Source organism: Canis lupus, chromosome 20, assembly GCF_003254725.2.
Source record: "Canis lupus dingo isolate Sandy chromosome 20, ASM325472v2, whole genome shotgun sequence".
Lineage (NCBI taxonomy): Eukaryota > Metazoa > Chordata > Mammalia > Carnivora > Canidae > Canis > Canis lupus.
Window position 1 is genome coordinate 43,099,090 of NC_064262.1, and position 19,636 is coordinate 43,118,725.

General features: G+C 50.3%; 1 protein-coding gene across 1 annotated transcript in view; it reads right to left on the bottom strand.

Annotated features, from left to right (window-relative positions):
- The window catches only part of LIMD1 (LIM domain containing 1), a 70,187-nt gene that overhangs the window by 36,724 nt on the left and 13,827 nt on the right, over positions 1 to 19,636 (bottom strand). The window contains 1 exon segment of the mRNA XM_025458248.3: positions 2,938 to 3,039. Coding sequence (XP_025314033.3) covers positions 2,938 to 3,039 — 102 coding nt within the window.

Sequence of the window (19,636 nt, forward strand, 5' to 3'; positions counted from 1 at the left end):
GCATCTCACAATGTCCACTACTGTCTTCTTCTGGCCCCATCTGTCTCAATGTCCTCCTTCTCGGTGTGTGGGACAAGGGCCCATGGGGCTGGGTGCCCCTTTGGCATATCCTTGACAGGACCCCAACATTCTGTTCCAATAAAGCCATCAGTCTTAGCCAAGGAGTGTGCGCCTACCTATGGAAATCTATGTCTATGCTGTCATAAGCTAGGTGACTGTCACGATGAAATGGGCAAAGAGAAAACACACTCACCTAGACACCCACTAACACAGACACTCGCTGACCCAAAAAACGGGGATAGGCAAAGCTAACTGGATCCAGGAGGCTGGGACTGTGGTGCCAGCCTCACTGCTAGGTCTTTAATCTTAGGAAACTCTCTTCCCCTCTCTGGGCCTCCATTTTCTTCTTCTACCAACAAAGGAGGGAATGGGCCTGGCCCCAGCTGTGCCACCTCCACGGTGCCAGTGCTTGCAGAGACATACTTAAGGACCTGGGAGCCGCGACGTGGAGTCCCCAGGTGCCTCCTTCTGCTGGGGGCAGTTACAGGGCAGCAACAGGTCAACTGAACAAAGGCAAGTTACTTCTAGCGCCCAACAGAAGCTGCTCAGACACCTGCCTGCATCTCCAACTGCTCCCCACAAGTGCAGAGGAAGCCCCGCAACAGGAACCATGCAGGCCCCTTGGGGAACAGGAATGCGCCACACTCACTTTCCAATGGGAGTCTCCATCCTCATTCCCATGGCAACTCCGTTCTAGGGCCTGTCTTGCCGGCACCGAAGTCACAGAGAGTAGGGTTCACAGTCTACGTGACAGCACCAGGGCATGCCACATTCAAGAAAAAGCCACTTGTTCCTGCTAGGAGAACAGGGAAGGCTTCCTGGAGGAGGCAGCCTTTGAGTTGGACCCTAACAGCCAGACAGAACTTAAATGTATGAAGCAAGTGGGGAGAGCTGATTCTAGGGGGCCATGTGGTCAGATATATGGAAGCGGAAGAGGGAGTTCAGTTTGTGACAAATTATAGGAAGCATTATGACAGAGACCAGAACACAAGAGCCTTAGATGCTAGACCAAGAAAACCCCCCAACCAGCTGTGTTTTCCTTAAGTGTGTGTGTTTGTCATCATTTGAAGATAAATTCAACCCATTATGGAACTGACAGCTAGTCATGCAGCCACAGGCAGCTCTGAAGGACTCATGGGTACCACCCACCCTGAAAAACTCTCTTAGTTCAAATGTCAATTGCTTGAGATGAAAAACAGCTTCTACTTAAATAATATTTTCTTTTTCCCTGGCAAACAGCAAATATTGAGAAAGGGCTGCAGGAACCAAAAGCAAAAGATAACTTTTTAGAAAGAGGAAGGATCACAGCTCTTGTACAGTTAAGACTCAGACACGTGGTCAAAGATTTAATTTAACTCCTCAGCTAATGCGGGAACCAGTAAGACGCCAACCTGGGAGAGTGCAGAGAACCACAGCTATGCAGCCATCAGAAGTGCTGAAATAAAAGTGCTTTTTAGTAGAAGCAACCAAAAAAAAAAGTAGAAGCAACCCATCAGGATTCTACAACCTACACCGTGCAGCACGGCTCAAAGACAAGGAATAGCCAGGGGCCCGGAGAAACCAATTCCCCAGACAACGCCTCACATTTCCACTGAGGACGCTCCGCAGACTTTTGACCCATTTCAAAGGCTTTCACCATTTTCCCCACGAGGTGAATACGATCGTGGCACAAATTCAAAGTCTCAGGCCCGCGTTTTATGAGAAATCGCAGTGAGGACTAAAGCTGGAGGTTCTGAACCCGGGCATCGAGCTCACCTTCACAGTCGGGCAGGCTAGGGGGCAGGTGCACAGCCACCCGATTAACTTTACCCTGGGAATCAGGAGGCTCTCCGGCTGTGCCACAGCATGGCTCCCCTCTCCTTTCTCCAGAGCCTTCTCGAATGAGGAGCCTGGTGCTAATCTGGGTGCTCAGGCCTGACCACACCCTGGAGTCACTTGAGGAGATGTGAACTGTACTCTTGCCCACTCTAGAAATTCCACCCCTAGGGCTTCTGATTCTGCTGGTCGGGGTGGCAATGGGGCATCACTAGCTCTGAAAATCTTCTAGGGGATTCTAGTGAACAGCTGGGATTGAGAACCACTGGGCCAGATAACAAGACCCCTTTGTCCCTGACGCTCTGGCTTTGTTGGTGTGTTTCCTTTCAGTCATTAGCTGGTAGCCTCAATATCGAACTGGAGAACATCAGTGGGACATTCTCTACAAGAATGCTCCTCAAAATTAACCTTTGGTAGAGGGCATAAGGCAAGCACAGGTCCTGACTCGGTCAGGCTTGGCAAATATCGTGCAACGTGTGAGAATCTTCCACTGTGGTAGCCAGCAGTTGGAGGAGAGGTCTGCGGGGACCAAGCGCAGGCCTGGTCTCCTAATGTGCTGCTCTTGTCACAGAAGCAAAAATGCCCACAGGTGTGTGTGCTCACCGGCACTGACACCTCCGTGGTGCGCACACACTCACACTTCACACGCACAGAGCAGCCTCCACATCAGAGTGGGGTCACGGAGTCCTAAGAGGGCCCCACCTCGTGCTGGCATCACTGGCTGTCTTTTGGTTGGGCCCACGGTGGGGGAGATACATGACCACAGGGCAGTTGGTGGTGGATCCGCACGCAACGCCCCCCACACCCCCCAGCCCTTCTGAGACCTCTGACACACATAACAAACCTAATATTACGACTGATTGCTTTGAACCCACTCAACTTATCACTAAGGTCGCAGGCACTCCTGGTGCTCTGGTAAGTCCCAAGGCCCTGCGCAGAGCCTGCCCTTCTGTGGGACTGCGGTAGGCCTGGGTCAAGTGTGTCTGGGAAGGATGCTCTTCCCTGTCCTTCCATCTCGGACCCCATGGGCCTTGTCCCGCCCGACCCTCCACACACACTTACTGCAGGCTGCACAGGTGAAGCACGCATCGTGGTAGAGGTTCCCCATGGCCTGGCAGGCCTGGCCGGCCCCAAACACCCCTTTGCTGCATTTCACACAGGCTCCTGAAAGACAAGAACAGGACAGTGAGTTGGGAAGGTGGGGGGAGATGGTGTAAACCAAGTCATTAAAAAGCCAGTGAACAAAATTAGATGTCTGTCTGTCCCCATAACTAACCCAGCACCAAATCCTGTGTATTACTCCTTTGAGGTCTCCCTTTTTTCTCTCTCTCTCTCTCTCTCTCTCTCTCTCTCTCTCAATCCATCAGTTTTTCAACTGCAGGACACAGCGGCCAGGCTGGCCTTCAGGCCCCACTCCCCCGCCCACCACTGGCCTCCACACTAGCCTCTGATCTTCAGGGAATCTCTGCCTCGTCAGCCTCCTTCCCAGCCCAAAGCTTGCACAGGCTCCCCCTGTTTATCAGACGACGTTCAAAAACCTGCACCGTGATTCCAGTAGGTCAAGAGCACAGGTTGGGCAATTTCAACAAAATTATTTCCTTCCATTTTCAATGGGAACCAACTGGGTTGACCATCTTTGCTTTTTACAAAAGTATCAGGCCCCTGGCCCCAGGTCTGTCCGAAGGCAAAGCCAGGGCTCTCCCCAGCGCCCCACCCTGGGGGCCTCAGCTCTTAGCCTTTGCTCACAGGTGACCCTGCCCAGACACCCTACACCCACGCTTTGTCCCTTCAAGTCCCCAGGTCTTCCTCCCGCTCCACTCTCCGGCTCTGAAGGCAACATGACGGAACAGGCTGTAACCTATGGCCTCCCACCCACCCCCTTCCCACGTGGTATGAGTTAACTTCTCTGAGCATCACTTCTCAATTAGGAAAGAGGTTGGTTCCACCTGCCCTGCATGTTTCCGGGGTGCTCTGCAAACCACCACGTTCTACACTTGGTCGGCCCCAGCTACAAACTGCCGAGGCGAGGGCCTGCTCATGAACTAGAAGGCCACAACCTACTCACTATGTGACTAGGGCAGATCATCGGAACTCCTGCTGTCTTGGCGTTTCACCTGTAAGCTGGGATGACGGCAGGGTTTCCTGGGAGAGAACACGCCCGGGGTGCTCAGAACAACACCTTACCCTGGGTAAGCCCTCCGTAGGCAGGCCTGTCATACGGATGCAGTGATGCCACCGCATTCGACAAGAAGGTGCTTCCACAACAAATGGGCTCCCTAAGAAGTTCCAGGCCTCCTAGGATCGGACCCTGTGAGGGAGCCGGAAGTCCCTGTCTGGACCAACCCAGAATCTCTGCGGCAAAAGCCCAGTCTCTGGGCCAGTCCACATAAAGGAGGCTGTGCAGCCTCCCTTCCAAAGAACTCCTTCACTAGGGATCCCTGGGTGGCGCAGCGGTTTGGCGCCTGCCTTTGGCCCAGGGCGCGATCCTGGAGACCTGGGATCGAATCCCACGTCGGGCTCCCGGTGCATGGAGCCTGCTTCTCCCTCTGCCTGTGTCTCTGCCTCTCTCTCTCTCTCTCTCTCTCTGTGTGACTATCATAAATAAATAAAAATTAAAAAAAAAAAAAAAAAAAAAAAAAAGAACTCCTTCACTAGACTCAAATGAAAAGCATCACAATTATATAAACAATGTATGAGACTAAAAAAATAAAAATAAAAAAAAATTCAGGGAGTAAGTATCCCAAAATATAAAGAGTGGTTTCTTGAGGCTATAAAATTATGGTTGGTTTTATTTCTTTGCATGTTCTCTATTAAAAAAAAAAAAATTCTTAAAAGAGGCGGTGTTACTTTACAGCTGAAAAAAGTCTAGTGTCAAAAAAGCATCTGAGTATGTTTAACTATACTGTATAACATTAGGATTTGGGTTTTTTTTTTAAGATTTTGTTTATTTATTCATGAGAGACACAGAGAGAGAAAGAGGCAGAGACACAGGCAGAGGGAGAAGCAGGCTCCATGCAGGGAGCCTGATGTGGGACTCGATCCCAGGACTCCAGGACCACATCCTGGGCCAAAGGCAGCCGCTAAACCACTGAGCCACCCAGGGATCCCCACATTAGGATTTTTGAACACGCACACACACACAGCTCTCCTCATGTCCATTGGGGTAACCAGCTCGCATTCTTGGCCAGCAGGTGCAAATCCCCAGCCTGTGCTTCAGAGCTCTACCCATTCAAGGTGACCTCAGGGAGGTCCAAGCTAACACACAGTTCGTGAAATGCACCCACACCAACCACACCAGGTTCGCAGAGAGCACATGAAGCCAAGGGCGCTCAATGACTTCACCGACACTCCCTGGGGAAGCGGGTGAGGCCGTCTATAGGAAGAGTATGGTGTCAGCCAGGAAAACTAGCTGTCACGGGAATCTGTTTATGGAAAGCTCTAGAGAACACAAGTACTAGTTATCTGCAGTTCTTCTGTTTCAACGTTTTATTATGAGATGTTCAAACTGGCAGAGAGGTTGAAAGAATTAACACCCAGATGCCCACCGCCCCCATTCCACAATCGTGAACATTCTGCTGTCAATCAATCCAATGACTTATCTTAGCTTTGGATGCATTTCAAAGGTGCAGACAGCAGTCTACCTCACCCCTGAGCATGGCAGCCTGTAAATCATGAATTCATTATTTGCTTATTTTTTTCAAGATAAAATCCATAAATCATGAAATGCACAAGTGATGAGTCTACCATCCAATGAGTTCTGACAAATGACCTAAGTAATGCAAATTCTGACCAAGATACAGAATATTTCCAGCACCCTAGCACCCAATGCCCTTTCCCTCGATCTTCGTCAGATGTGATAACGAAGAGAAATGCTCTCTACAAAAACATCAAATACTAGGCAATGGCAGGGTATTAATTACACTATTCTGAGACCCACTTCCAACCACCCATCCGGAGCCCCCTCACTGACCTGCCTCTAGATCCCTGACAGGCAACAAAGGCTAGATTGTCGGGCAGCAACCAAAGTACAAAGCAGACCATCCACAGACTGGATGGAACGTCAAAGCAATGGGACTATAACTCTGCTCATGAACATGGGAGAAAACCAGCCCCAAGGCAACATCACTTCTTCCCTGTCGATCATGGGGGCCTCTTGGCTTAACCCACTGTAGCAATGTTAGCTGCAGAGAGCAGAGGAGCCGTGAGACCCTGCGGTGTGGTGTGGGCAGCCTTTCCACCTGTCCTGTGGGGGAGAGGGGGAGGAGAGGGCCAGCCTTCCAGAAGGTGTGCCAGAGGAAAGGTGAGATAAACCTCCTGAGTCAGTGGGATGCCGCTGACTCACAATGAAGACAGGGACTCCTCTTGTTTGGGCCTGAGGAATGAAATCAGACCCCTCTCCCACTCCTGCTCGTAAGGCCAATGGCAGGGTGACAGTGTCACCAAGTGGAAAGTGCACAGGTCTCTCGGGGCTTCCTGCGACTTTATCACTGCACGCCAGGCCTTCCTCGCTTCCCTGTGGCTTCCTCTCTACCTGAGGGCTCTGACCTCCTGACTCCTGCAGCCCGCGTCCTATGGGCTGCTCACCTCGTCTCCCACCACTCTGACCACCCAGCACACACACAAAGCGAGGAAGGAAGCCGCGTGTGCTCTAAGCCGTCGGTCACGGAGCAAGGAAGAGCCCAGAAGTGGCCACTAGGTGGGAAAGTACTTCATCCTTGGGCCTTGTGGTAAACGGACAGAAAAGTACTTCACGGGCAGGAAATAGGTCTAGTCTTCCTTTGGTAGGAAAAAAAGGAAATTTCATGTTCTAGGAAATAACATACCCACCAGATCCCGCACTGGGAGTTTCCATCCAGCAAAGGAGCTGCTGCCACCCCGTTTCTCAAACCCAAGATCTAGAGGGTGCCGTAACTTGCCAAAGGGCGCGTGGCTGGTAGGTTTGGGAGAAGGAATTCGAGCCCAGGTTCTAAACTCAAAGGTCGGATCCCTGGGTGGCGCAGCGGTTTGGCGCCTGCCTTTGGCCCAGGGCGCGATCCTGGAGACCCGGGATCGAATCCCACGTCGGGCTCCCGGTGCATGGAGCCTGCTTCTCCCTCTGCCTGTGTCTCTGCGCCTCTCTCTCTCTCTCTCTGTGTAACTATCATAAATAAATAAAAATTAAAAAAAAATGTTTAAATTTAAAAAAAAATAAATAAATAAACTCAAAGGTCCCGTTATCCCGGCTGGGTTGGCAGCTGTGGCAATTCCTGCCACGCTCAGAAATGAGTGTGTCCTTCCTCACTTTCAACACACCATCTGCTCAGGGATTAAGACCCAGGCCCGGCCCTGCCCCAGAGCGCCCACTGACCGCCCCGGCCCACCTGCCATTCTGCTCTATCCCTGGCACACAGGCTGTCTTCCCACCTGGGACCCCAACCACACAGGGCCTCCCCCCACACAGACCCTCACTCGGCTCCTCCGGCCCTCCTGGAGGGACACTACGACTGAAGCATCCACCCCACAGATGCTGCTCTGAGCTCACTCACTCAGAACCAGGTGGCCTCTAGCTGCTGGCAACAGGACAGTGAGCAAGGTGACTGCCCTCAGGGAACAGTCACACCAAGGAACCAGAATCTGACACCTCTGATAGGAGAGCTGACCAATCTCCCCTACAGTCCTACGCTGCGAGTCCACCGAGTGCCCAGGGCTGGGGAGGGGCTCCGGCTTATGAAATAATAAGAAACACAGTGGTCTCTGTCCCCAGTTCCTGACACAGAGCTCCTAATCCCTTGGACTTTCTTGGGTGATAGGAGCATCTTTTGTTCTAATGAGGCAATTCTCAGTGGGCTCACTGGATGGGGGCTGGTCACTAGGAAGACCAAATCATGATTAGAAGCTTCGAACTTTCTATCCCATCCCATTCTTTGGAGAGGAGAGGAGAGGGAGGTGGGAAAAGAAGTCAATGATCCATCACACCTACATGGAGCTGCCACAAAAATCCCCAAGGCACGGGGATCAAAGAGCTTCTGGGTTGGTGAATGCATCCACGGGCTGGGAGAGTGATGCACCCCAACTCTGCAGGGCAGAGGCTCCTGTGCTCTGGACCCTCCCAGACCTCGCCCTATGCAGCCCTTCATCCAGTGTTCTTCTGTATCCTTGGTCACATGTTTTATTATAAAAGAAACTGGTAGACGTGTTTCCCTGAGTATTGTCAGCTATCCTAGCAAATGATCGGACTGAGGAGGGGGCCCTGGGGACTCCGATTTATAGCTGGTTGGTCAGAAGCACAGGTGAGCACCTGGACTTGCGACCGGCCTCTGAGGTGGGAGCAGTCTTGTAGAACTGAGCCCTTGATCTCCAGGGGCTGTGTTACCCACAGGTAGAGAGTGTCAGAACTGAATGGGATCTTGGGGCAGCCAGCTGGCATCGAGAAATGGTCGGTGTGGGAAAACCTGCACATCTGGTGTCAGCACGCCGTGAGTGTGAGTAGTAGCAGGTGCAGAGAAGAAACAGAAGTGAGTCCTTGCAAGCCAGGGCTCAGCATGGAGAAAAGGCGACTAGACCCTTCTGTGTTCACATGGCCCCTTAGCTATAGGATTTTAGAGTCATGTCCAATAGAGGAAAAGAAGAAAATGTCAACACATGTTACTATAGTCATCTGAGCTCATAAACCAGGAAGAAAGTGAGGGAAAGAAGGAATTTAATGTTTAGAAAAAAGGAATATGCCTGAAAACCATTCTCTGAACATAGCCAGAGTGGCCTCTTGGAACAGAGCTTCAAGGAGATGTAAGTCACATACAATAAGCATCACATATTTAAAGTGAACAATTTGATAAATGCTGACATTTGAAATTTCATTATTTTTTAATTTTAATTTTAATTTTAATTTTTTAAAAGGTTTTATTTATTTATTCATGAGAAACACAGAGAGAGGCAGAGACACAGGCAGAGGGAGGAGCAGGCTCCATGCAGGGAGCCTGATGTGGGACTCGATCCCGGGACTCCAGGATCACACCTGGGTCAAAGGCAGATGCTGAATCGCTGAGCCACCCAGGCACCCCACATCTTTTTTTGTTTGTTTAAGAATTTATTTATTTATTTATTTATTTATTTATTTATTTATTTATTTATTGAGAGAGCATGCAAGAGAGAAAGTGCAGGTGGGAGGGGCAGATTACAGATTAGTTTGCATTTTCTAGAGGTTATACAAATGGGACTCTAGAATATGTATTCTTTTGTATATGGCCTCTTTCTCTCAGCAAATTATTTCTGAGATTCTTCTGTGTTGTTGCAAATATGAAGAGTTTGTTTCTTTTCATTGCTGAGTAGTATTCCGTGCCTGGATATACCACAACTTGTTTATCCACTCCCCTGTTAATGGACATCTGAGATGTTTCCAGTTTGGGGCCGTGCTTGTGTACAAGTATTTGCATAGAAATGTGTTTCCTTTACTCTCAGGTAAAGACCTAGGAGTTGAATGGCTGAGCCCTACGATAAGTGTACGTTTAAGTTTTACAAAGAAGCTAAAGTGTTTTCCAAACAAATTCTAACATTTTACAGCCCCATCAGCAGTTTATCAGACTCCTAATTTCTCTGCATCCTTGTCAACACTTGGAATGGCAGTCTTTTTAAATTTTATCCATTCTAATAGGTCAAAGTGTTATCTCCCTGTGATTTTAATTTTCTTTTTTCAAGTGATTAGTGATATTATGCCTGAACAACTTCACATGTGTTGATTTACAATCCTGTATCTTCTCTCTCTTTTTTTAAAGATTTTATTTAATTATTCATGAGAGAGAGAGAGAGAGAAAGAGAAAGAGGCAGAGACACAGGAGGAGGGAGAAGCAGGCTCCATGCCAGGAGCCTGACGCAGGACTCGATTCTGGGACTCCAGGATCATGCCCTGGGCCAAAGGCAGGCGCTAAACCACTGAGCCACCCAGGGATCCCAATCCTGTATCTTCTCTAGTGAAGGGTCTGTTTCAATCTTTTGCCCATTTTTTTCCTTTTTGTTGAGCTATGAGAATTACTTTTATTTTTTAAAGATTTATTTATAAAAAAAACAAAAAAAAATAAAGATTTATTGATTTTAAAGAGGGGCAGGGGCAGGCAGGAGGAAGAGAGAGAATCTCAAGCAGACTCCATACACCAAGCTCGGACCCTGACGCAGGATTCGATCCTATGACACTGAGATCACGATCTGAGCTGAAATCAAGAGTCAGACACTCAACCGACTATGCTACTCAGGCACCCCGAGAATTACTTTTATAATGGGGATACAGTCTTTTATTAGACACATGCCTTGTGAAGATTTTGCCAGAGTCCTATAACTCCAGGTGCTTCATGTCCTCGGACCGTCAATGGTGTTGCACGGAGTCCACTGGGTAATGCCTCTACTTCCCCTTCCCTATGTCACAGCCTGGGCACTCTCTCAAGGCAGCATGCTGCAGTTAAACCTCATTTGCTTCCCGTCTCTCAAGAACCATCATCCTTTGTTGCCTGATGTCCAGTGTCTTGAAAACCTTTGGTTCATATACTTGGTCGGGTTTTTGTTCATTGGTGGTTTGTTGGATCGGCTCAGAAAGGAGGTTAATCCAGGCCTGTGACTCTATCTTTAGAATGCTAGGACACAATTTATACGTCTTTCTTCCTTCAATAACAATCCCACAGAAGGGCAGCCCGGGTGGCCCAGTGGTTTAGCGCTGCTTTCAGCCCAGCGTGTGATCCTAGAGACCCGGGATCGAGTCCCATGTCAGGCTCCCTGCATGGAGCCTGCTTCTCCCTCTGCCTGTGTCTCTGCCTCTCTGTTTCTCTCATGAATAAATAAATAAAATCTTAAAAAAAAATCCCACAGAACATCATTATTATCATTTTACAGGCCAAGAAACAGACATTCAAAGATTGAATAGAATGCCCAAAGTTGGGCTGGCTGGACACTGGGTCCTTTCCAGTCCACACCCTGAATTTATAAGAGGAACTTAGAGAGTAAGGAGAAAGAAAAGGTCCAAAGGCTCAAAACTTAATGTCTTCACATTTTGGGGTATCAACAAATCCATAAATAAAGCTCACTAGGGGGAGCAGAGCCCTTTCTTGGCTGCAGCTCTGAGGTAGAGGCCACACCAACCCCTCCCCGACCAGAGATGCGGCCTGGGGTCCCGGGCAGGAAGAGGCCCCAGTGGAAAGCGTACATGTGCCTGGCCTTCTGCTTCCTGGGATCACTGCAGGAGCCTGGCAGATCTTGGATGAGTTCTTGAAAGATCATTAACAATCAATATATTGGGGTAGAGATTTTTTTTTTTTTTACATGACATTTGTCATTTTGGTTGATTTCCTTCTGGCAGTTTTGTTAAGAGAAATTATTTGTTAGAACCGTTTCCAGGTCACATTAAAACTGAGCAGAAGGTACAGAGATTTCCTGTATCTTCCTGCCCCCCATATGCACTGCCCCTTCCATTCTCAGCATACCGCACCAGAGGGCTACGTTTGTTCCAGCTGCCCAACCTGCACTGACACATCATTACCACCCAGAGTCCATCATTTACTTGAGCTGTTGAACATCTAATGGATTTGGACAAATGGATAATGACACGTCTCCATCATTATGGTATCACAGAGAAAAATTTCACTGCCCTAAAGATCTTCTATGTTCCTCCTGTTGATCCCTTCCTCCCCAACCCCTGGCAACCCCTGATCTTCTTACTGCCTCCATAGTTTTGCCTTTTCCAGAATATCATGGAAGTAGAGTTGTACAGTATGTAGGCTTTTCAGATTGGTATCTCTTGCTTGGTAATATGCATTTAAGGCTCCCCCATGTCTTTCCATGGCTTGATCACTCATCTCTTTGTAGCACCGCTGAGTAAGATTCCATTGTCTGGAGATGGATTCCATTGTCTGATTTATCCATTCACCTCTTGAAGGACACCTTGGCTGCTTTCAAGTTTGAGCAATTATGAATAAAGCTGCTGTAAATAGCCACGTAGTAGATGTTGGTGGGGACGTGTTTTCAATTCATCTGGGTAAATCCCACGGCGCAACACTGCTGAGATGTATGGTAAGAGTATGTTTACAAAACTGTCCAACTGTCTTCCAAAGTGGCTGTCTGGGATTCTTTTACAAATCATAATATTCCCACAGGAAAGGGCAAGGACTAGGGACAGTTTCCTGTTTTAAATGATGTATCACAGAAGTCAAAGAGCCACCAAGGATTATCCAGGCGCTTCAACCACCTGTCTTTTGTGGCTCATGGTGCAGGTAGGGCTAGCAGTTTATGTCTCCTCTTATCCATCAAAAAAATAATAATAAGCTTGCTGAGGGCAGAGACCTGGCTTTCTATTGTAGCATCCCCAAGGACAGAAGGAAAGCAGAGTGCCTCACACACAGAGATGCCAGATAAGCACTGAAAGCATTCCAAAGGCAGAGTAAGGGGAGGGGAGGGTGACCCAGGTTCAGGAAAAGGTAAGAGAAAGCACAGGAACAGGAAAGCCAGAGAGGCATGTGTACAACTGGGATAATTAATGTGACAGCAACAAGCCAGCTGGGCTGGAGGCAGGGACTGGATGCAGGGAAACTCCCCATGGGCCCCTTGGGACACAGGAGGCGACAGGAAGTATGGTTCTGGACTGGGAGGTGTATGCGGGGCTGAATAGGGAAGACAGGGGAAGACAGACCTTGCACACCTAGGGCAGGACTCCCTAGGGCCCCTGCAGAGTTTGTAGGAGAGGCAACAGTTCCTGCTGGGAGGCTCCAAGCCTGTCACGCACCCCTGTGGCTCACGCTTCCTGGGGCCACAGAACCACCTGGAACACAGAGCCCCTACCTCAATGCTTGACGTGGCCCTCCCTGGTTGACAGGCTGTCATCCCAGAGGGAGGCTGTCCGGGCGGGCCAGGACCTCAGGCAGTTGTCCAGAGCTTTCCATACAGTCTTCCAGGTGGTAAGAAGAAAGACTGGGTACCAAAGAGGAAGACCGCCATGAAGGACTGCAATGTCCTTGAGCAGCCAAGGCAGGAAGGGTTTTTCAATTCACCAGAAGTAAACAAAAAGTGTTACTGTTCCAGGACTCCGACATTTAATTACTTTTTATTTTATTATATTTTATTATTACTGTCATCATCACTGCCGTTGCTTTAGCTCCATGTTAACAGCCCTCAGGCCCGCCTCTCTGTGCACAGCAGTGGTTCTCAAAGACATTCTTTGAGAACGTCAAAGTGGTTCTTAAAGCAGGAGAAACTTCTCTCAAAGCAACAACAAAAATCAGTGGAAACGCGAATGAATCCATGTAGCAGACAAGAGGGGAAAGCACTCTGGCCTCGGTGGGGCAGAGCCTGCTCTCACTCTGCACCCCCTGGAATGTCCCGGCCCCCTGCGCAGTTCCAGGGAAACTATCTGGGAACCAATAACACGGTATAACTGATCAAATGCAGACACCACCCAGCCCGGGCAGCGTTCCAGGTGAAATAAGCTACCCCAAATTGGTATTAAATTATCTCCTGTGCACTCAGAGCCAAAAAACGAATTTGGGTTCGGGCCACGGCGCCTTCCCCCACTCCCGTGCGAGGGCTGGACTGACAAACAGGCAGGATAGCACGGCAGCCTCTGTGTGAGGTTTGGCAACAGGCCTCCTGCCTCCCTGCCTCCTGCGGGCAGCTGGGCAGCGGAGCCTGCTGAACACACAACCAACCTGGGTGACGACCAAGGGGGGACTTTTTGTTGGTGTTGGATAAGGTCTGAAATGAGAAGGCTCTGTCGGGCTAGCCTGTGGGGGACACCGCAGCCCCCCAGTTCACGCCTGGGCCTTGCCCCATCCCGGTGACCGGTCCTCTCTCAGTGAGGCAGGGAGGCTTCTGGGAGCTGCCTCCACCCCGCAGTGGCCATCCCAGGGCCTCTCTGTGCTCTGCCCCGACGCCACACACCCAGGAAGCACCTCTTGTGCAGGAAAGGGCCTGAGGTGGGGATCAGAGCCTCTAGTCGAGGCTTGGGGGCTGGCAGGGAGGGGGCAGGCCTCCTTGGGGCACATGGAAGGAGTTATTCTGGGCACAAGTTGGGCAAGCTGAAGGTTGTGGCCTGAGGACCTGGGTGGTGCCGGGAGTCCACAGGTTCTGAAAGAGGGGCCAAGCATTTGGGGGCAGAGCTGGACCAATGACCCAGTAACCGTCTTCCTCTCGGCCCCACGGAAGCTCACAAAACCCCCAGAGGCAGCGGGTGTTGGGCCCCTGACCCCATGCAGACGGCCTCACTCCGGTCTGGTGGTGCCGGTCAGAGCAGAGGCTCACCACGACCTCCAGCGGCTCGGGTCCAGTCTGGGAGGGCACGGCCAATGCACCTCGGAGGGTTCTGGGGGCAGCCAAGGTCGAGGGCCGACCAACACCGTCCTCCTTGACACCCCGGCTTTCCCTGCCTCTGCCTCTGTCCCCCTTTCTCCTATGCATCCCCAAGTTCCAGGGTCAAGGCGGGGGGAAACTCTCCCCAAGCCACAAAGGAAGTATTTAAGGCCACTCCGGGCTAGGGTGTCATTGCACCAGTCTGCTTTCTTCCCTCTGAAAGCCGCTCAAAACCAGCGATGGCTTCGCTTCATCACGGTGCGGAAGTTTCCATCCAACTTCCTCATCCCTGCAGGCTGGAGCTAGCCTCGCCAGACTGCCCACAGGCCTCGATCCTTTCCTGCCCTCTGCTCCCCAAAGGAACACAGAGTTTGAGGTACCCCCGAGCAGGCCCTGCACCCCCAGCCTGGCACCAGCAGCCGCTGGGGCACCCCATCCCTAGGTTCATCCTCCTCCATCTGTCCCCCCCACCGGCCAGTCTCCACGCAGAGGCCTGGCCCCTCTCCCCTATCTGACCAGCCCAGGACACAGTGTCCCACCTTGCCAGAAGCCACATGCAAAGCGGGGTGCACTTGTCACTGGCCCACCGGTAAAGACAGAAACCAATGACATAGCATCACCCAGGGTGCAGCACACGGCGGCAGTGCAAGCCTAAATGCAGACCAGCCTTCTGGAGGGCAGCAGGGCACCACGTAACCAAAAGCCTCAAAAAACCTTCACACCGGGGCACTTGGGTGGCTCAGCGGTTGAGCATCTGCCTTTGGCCCAGGGCATGATCCCAGGGTCCTGGGATCGAGTCCTGCATCAGGCTCCCTGCAGGAAGCCTGCTTCTCCCTCTGCCTCTCTCTCTGTGTCTCTCAGGAGTAAATAAATAAAATCTTTTTTTTAAAAAGTGTATTTATACATGAAAATGTTCTAAGAAGAAGAAATTATGGATGATTTTTATTTTATCTCTTAACTCTCCTGCATCTTTTTCAAGTATTCTATGATAAAGATATATTACCTTTGTTCATATTCAGAAATGGCGGGGTTTTTAAGATTTAAAGAATATTTAAAATTTAATGTATATCTACTACATCATGTTCCTGGTCAGGAATTCTGTCTCTGATGCCTACAGGAGAAGCCCAAAGTCCTCAGAGCACCCTGCGGCCTCACCACCAGTGCCATCCTACACATGGTACTGCTGGTCCCACACCCACCCCACCGCCTCTAAACTCATTTACCTTTCAGGCGTTTTTCATGTGACTCCAGACGTACAAAGAGGTTATAACAGTAGTAGAAAAACTTCCTATATACCCTTTATACAGATTTCCCAAGTGTTAATATCTTTATGACTACAGTACAATTACCAAAATTCAGAAAATTAACACTGGTCTAATACACACTCGTATGTAGATGTGTGTGTGTGTGTATGGATATTTATATATATGCTAATCTACAGACCTTATTCAAATTCTACAAATTTTACCAAGTGGACCACTAATGTCCTTTTATCTGGACTAGGATCCCATCCCACATCCCAATCACAGACAGGAAAGTAGGCTGAGCTCAGGACACATTGTGTTCAGAAGGGATGTTGAGGCACAGAGAGGCTCTAACATAATGTGATTCCAGAGCAGTGAGACGCCCCCACCTCAGACCACAGCCCAATGTCACAGTCACAGCTGGCCATGTGGAACTAGGAAGGATCCAGAAAGAAAATACTTTTTTTTTTTTTAAGGAAAAAATAAAATCCTGAACTTTCCTCAGAATAACAGAAGATTGATTTTATTTTAAGATTTTATTTATTCACAAGAGACACAGAGAGAGAGGCAGAGACACAGGCAGAGGGAGAAGCAGGCTCCCCACGGGGAGCCCAATGCAGGACTTGATCCCAGGACCCCGGGATCATGACCTGAGTCAAAGGCAGACGCTCAACCACTGAGCCACCCAGGTGTCCCTACAAGGCTGATTTTAGAGATGCTTTAAGTATGCATTCACCAAAGAAGGGGGAAAAGAGTGTAGGAACCCTTTACCTTTGGTGAAGGAACAGAAGACCAGGCTGGTGGAACCTTCAAGTTCAGGGTTGGGGCGGGGAGGATGTCCGTGCTCTCCAGTTTCCAAACAGAGCCTGGCTCCTTCTCTTCCTCCCGCCGCCCCCAGGGAGTTAGGAGCAGGAGACTCGGGGCTGGGGAGAGTCTCCCCTTCCGTGCCAGCTCAGAGAGTCACCACCACCCACAGATTTCCCCTTGGAACAAACACAGTGTCTGGAAGCACGCTCTGCTCAGTTCTGCGGCTAATCCAGGGAGCGCGGCCTTGGAGAGAGGACGTAGGTGCTCTGCGCCCTCCTTTCCCCATCTCCAAACCAGGCAAGAATAATCGGTGCCCTGCAAGCTGCTGGAAGCTGCTGGAAGCTGCTGGAAGCAGCAGGTGGTGCAGGTAAAAGGCCAGGCACAGCACTCCCTCCATGACCAGTCCTAGGCCTCACAAGTGTGGGGAGACCGAGTGGGGGTCCTGTCACAGGGCAGGGGCTTTCACGTGGGTGGTGTGCTGCCTGACTGAGGGGCTAACACAGGCCAAATCATGAATTCCCTTTTTTGAGAAAAGACAAAAACACTGCTTCTGAAGACTGTCTCATTCAGAACCCACGGAGTAGGCTGGCCATCTGTATGTAGCGCACAGACACAGATGTGGCTTGCCTGTGAGCGAGGGCCGGGAAGAAGGGCATGGAAGGTTCTCTCTTGGGCCCAGGAGTGACAGGACCTGGTTTTGTTTTAACGGGATCAGCCAACCCAGCTGCTAAGTGGGTCAGATCCTCAGGAAGCCTGCTTGCTGGCCAGACAGAGGAGAGACTCTCTAACCACCCGAAGCGCCCGACACGCTGGTTGCCCCGGAGAGGGGGCTCCCTCCCGCTGCTGGTTCCCCAGGGGAATGAAGGGAGAGGGGATTGTCAGGAGGGTCCAGAGAAGAGCTTCCTGTGGCACAAGAGGAGGGTGGGGGGCCCCCAGCTCTCCATTCTGATTCTCTAAGGATTGCATCGAATCAGACTCTAGCTGGCCTTCAAAAAAATCAAGCCACTGGGATGACACAAAGCCTCCCAGAAAGTACCAGAAACCAAACGGAAGTACCATTTCCAACAAGCAACTGAAGGGGAAAAGGCTTCATCGGCTGGCTTCTCCGGGTTTGCGGCATCCCAAGGGGCCTTCCACCAGTACAGTTCTCACCAAAACCTCCATTCTCCAACAGAGTTCACTTTCGTGCACTCAGATGCTTAAAAATGAGATATCCATGTGCAAGAACAAAAAAAAAAAAAAAAATCTGTCGTAACAGTGACTATCCCCGGTCGGAATGGTGGGTCCCTTTTATCATTATTTCTGTGTGTTCAGAGCATTCAGAGTTTCAGACTTTCCTACAGCTCGTTGTGTTTAAGTTTTCAGAAATGGCAAAAACCATAGAAGTGTTCTGTGTTGGTGAAAGCCGGTAAAAAAAAAAATATCATCAAACCCTTGTGAGAGTATAGTAACTACCAAAAAAGGCATGAAAATCGCTTGGTTTTTTTTTTTGTTTTTCTTTTTTTTTTTGAAAATCGCTTGTGAAGATGGTATGGGAGCAGAAGAAATTGGCAGGGTGTCCACCAAGTGACACCAGCTCGGAGAGGAGCCCAGAGGAGCCCCTGACACAGCTGGTCAAGAACCAAAGGAGAACCACGCTCGCACACACGGCATAGCCCCCTTTGGAAAGCTTTTTGGCAGCTGCAGAGATGTTAAAACACATCCGCACACTAAGGTCCAGCAATTCCACTCCCAGGTATTTACCCAGGAGAAGCGGGTAAAGCATATACCGCCCACGCGAACGGTCACAGCCGACTTACTATTCCGCCCCGGAGTGAAAGAGCCCAAACATGCCTCAACAGGGAAATGGAAAAACAAACTGTGTACTCACAGAATGGAACACTACTCGGCAGTTAAAAAAAAAAAAAAAAAAAAAAGGACAAACATCTGACACACACAACAACGGAGATGAATGTCACAATCTCTGCGCGGACTATGCCAGACAAAGGAGAGCCGTGGTCCGCCCTCGATACGCGCGGGATATTGTCGCATGAAGTCACCGCAAATACCGAAATTAGCGAATCGTGGACATTGCTTCCAGAGGAAATACAGCGTTCGGTTCCCGCCAGCCTCTGGACGCAACGTTTATCGATCACTGATCGATACACAACCTTGTTTTTATCCGTGTTTCTGTTTAAAGACACTGCATGTAACAGACACTGTTGATCTCATTAATGCTGAACTCAGGGCTCACAGCACCAGGACTCCCGCCCGAAGGGAGCTCATCTAACACAGGCCTTGTTTCCACGAGGCCGCCCGGAGCCTAGGAATACCAGGCGGCACTTCAGTGGTGTACTTGGGGAACGCTTTAAACAGAAAAATCCCCGAGAGAGAGCACAAGAATGCAACAAACATGGCACTACAGAGACCACAAAAAAGGACACTCTGCTTACAGTCCGAGAGCCAAAACAAGGAGGCACAGCCTGCCCCGCTCACCCTCAGCTGGGAATGTGTGCGGGGCCACACCTCTGCTCACGTCCCCAAATGATCACCGGAGTGCCTCGAGTTGATTTTGGGGTTACAAACAAATTTTAGCAAGTAGGCAAACGCGCAAATACAGAATCCACGAATAACGAAGACTGGCGATACGTGAATACCGTCTGAATCCATTTATATTATGTTTTAGGACAGGTGAAAGTAACAAATGATGAAAAAATCAGGATAGGTGTTGTCTGGGGGTGGCCAGTGACCGGAAGAGGCACGAGGGAATTTCCTGGGGTTGGAACTCTTCTAGATCTTGACAGGAGGGCAGGTCATTACGTGGGTGCAAGCGTTTGTTAAAACCCAACTGCATTTCAGGGTATGTAAATGCAACTTTTTAAAAACACAGCCACAAATTCCTTGACACTCCTTCCACCCAGAGGTAGGGAGAGTCCACCACCCTTTCCCGCGAAAGGAGGGAGGGGCAGCTTATGGCTGCTTTGACCAATGGGGTACAGCAGAAGTGACACGAAGCCACTTCCACGGCTGGGTCAGAAAAGGCCACACAGCAGAAAGGCCCTGGGCCTGCCCCCAAATATCTAGCGCAGAGATTGAAACCCCACAAAGTGCACAGCTGGGCTGAGGCCCTGCTGGTTTACTCAGCCTCAGTTGCTTTCTTCCTGCTGCCCGCCCCCTTTGCTCCTTTGCTCTCTGGCTATAAACTCGGGCAGGGCTGCCTCCCCACACACCCACACACCCCCACACCCAGTGCAGGCATGGGTGACTCTGAGGGTTGTGGCAGGGGGCCGCAGGCAGAGGAGGGACGCCTGGCTTTAAAAGAGAAGTGAGCTCCGAGGCCAGCCACTAAAGGGCCTCTGTCTAAGCCCCGCTGCTAGAGAGGAAGGCGTCAGCCCCGCCAGACCAGCGCAGACAATCAGGCCTTTGGAGGCTGC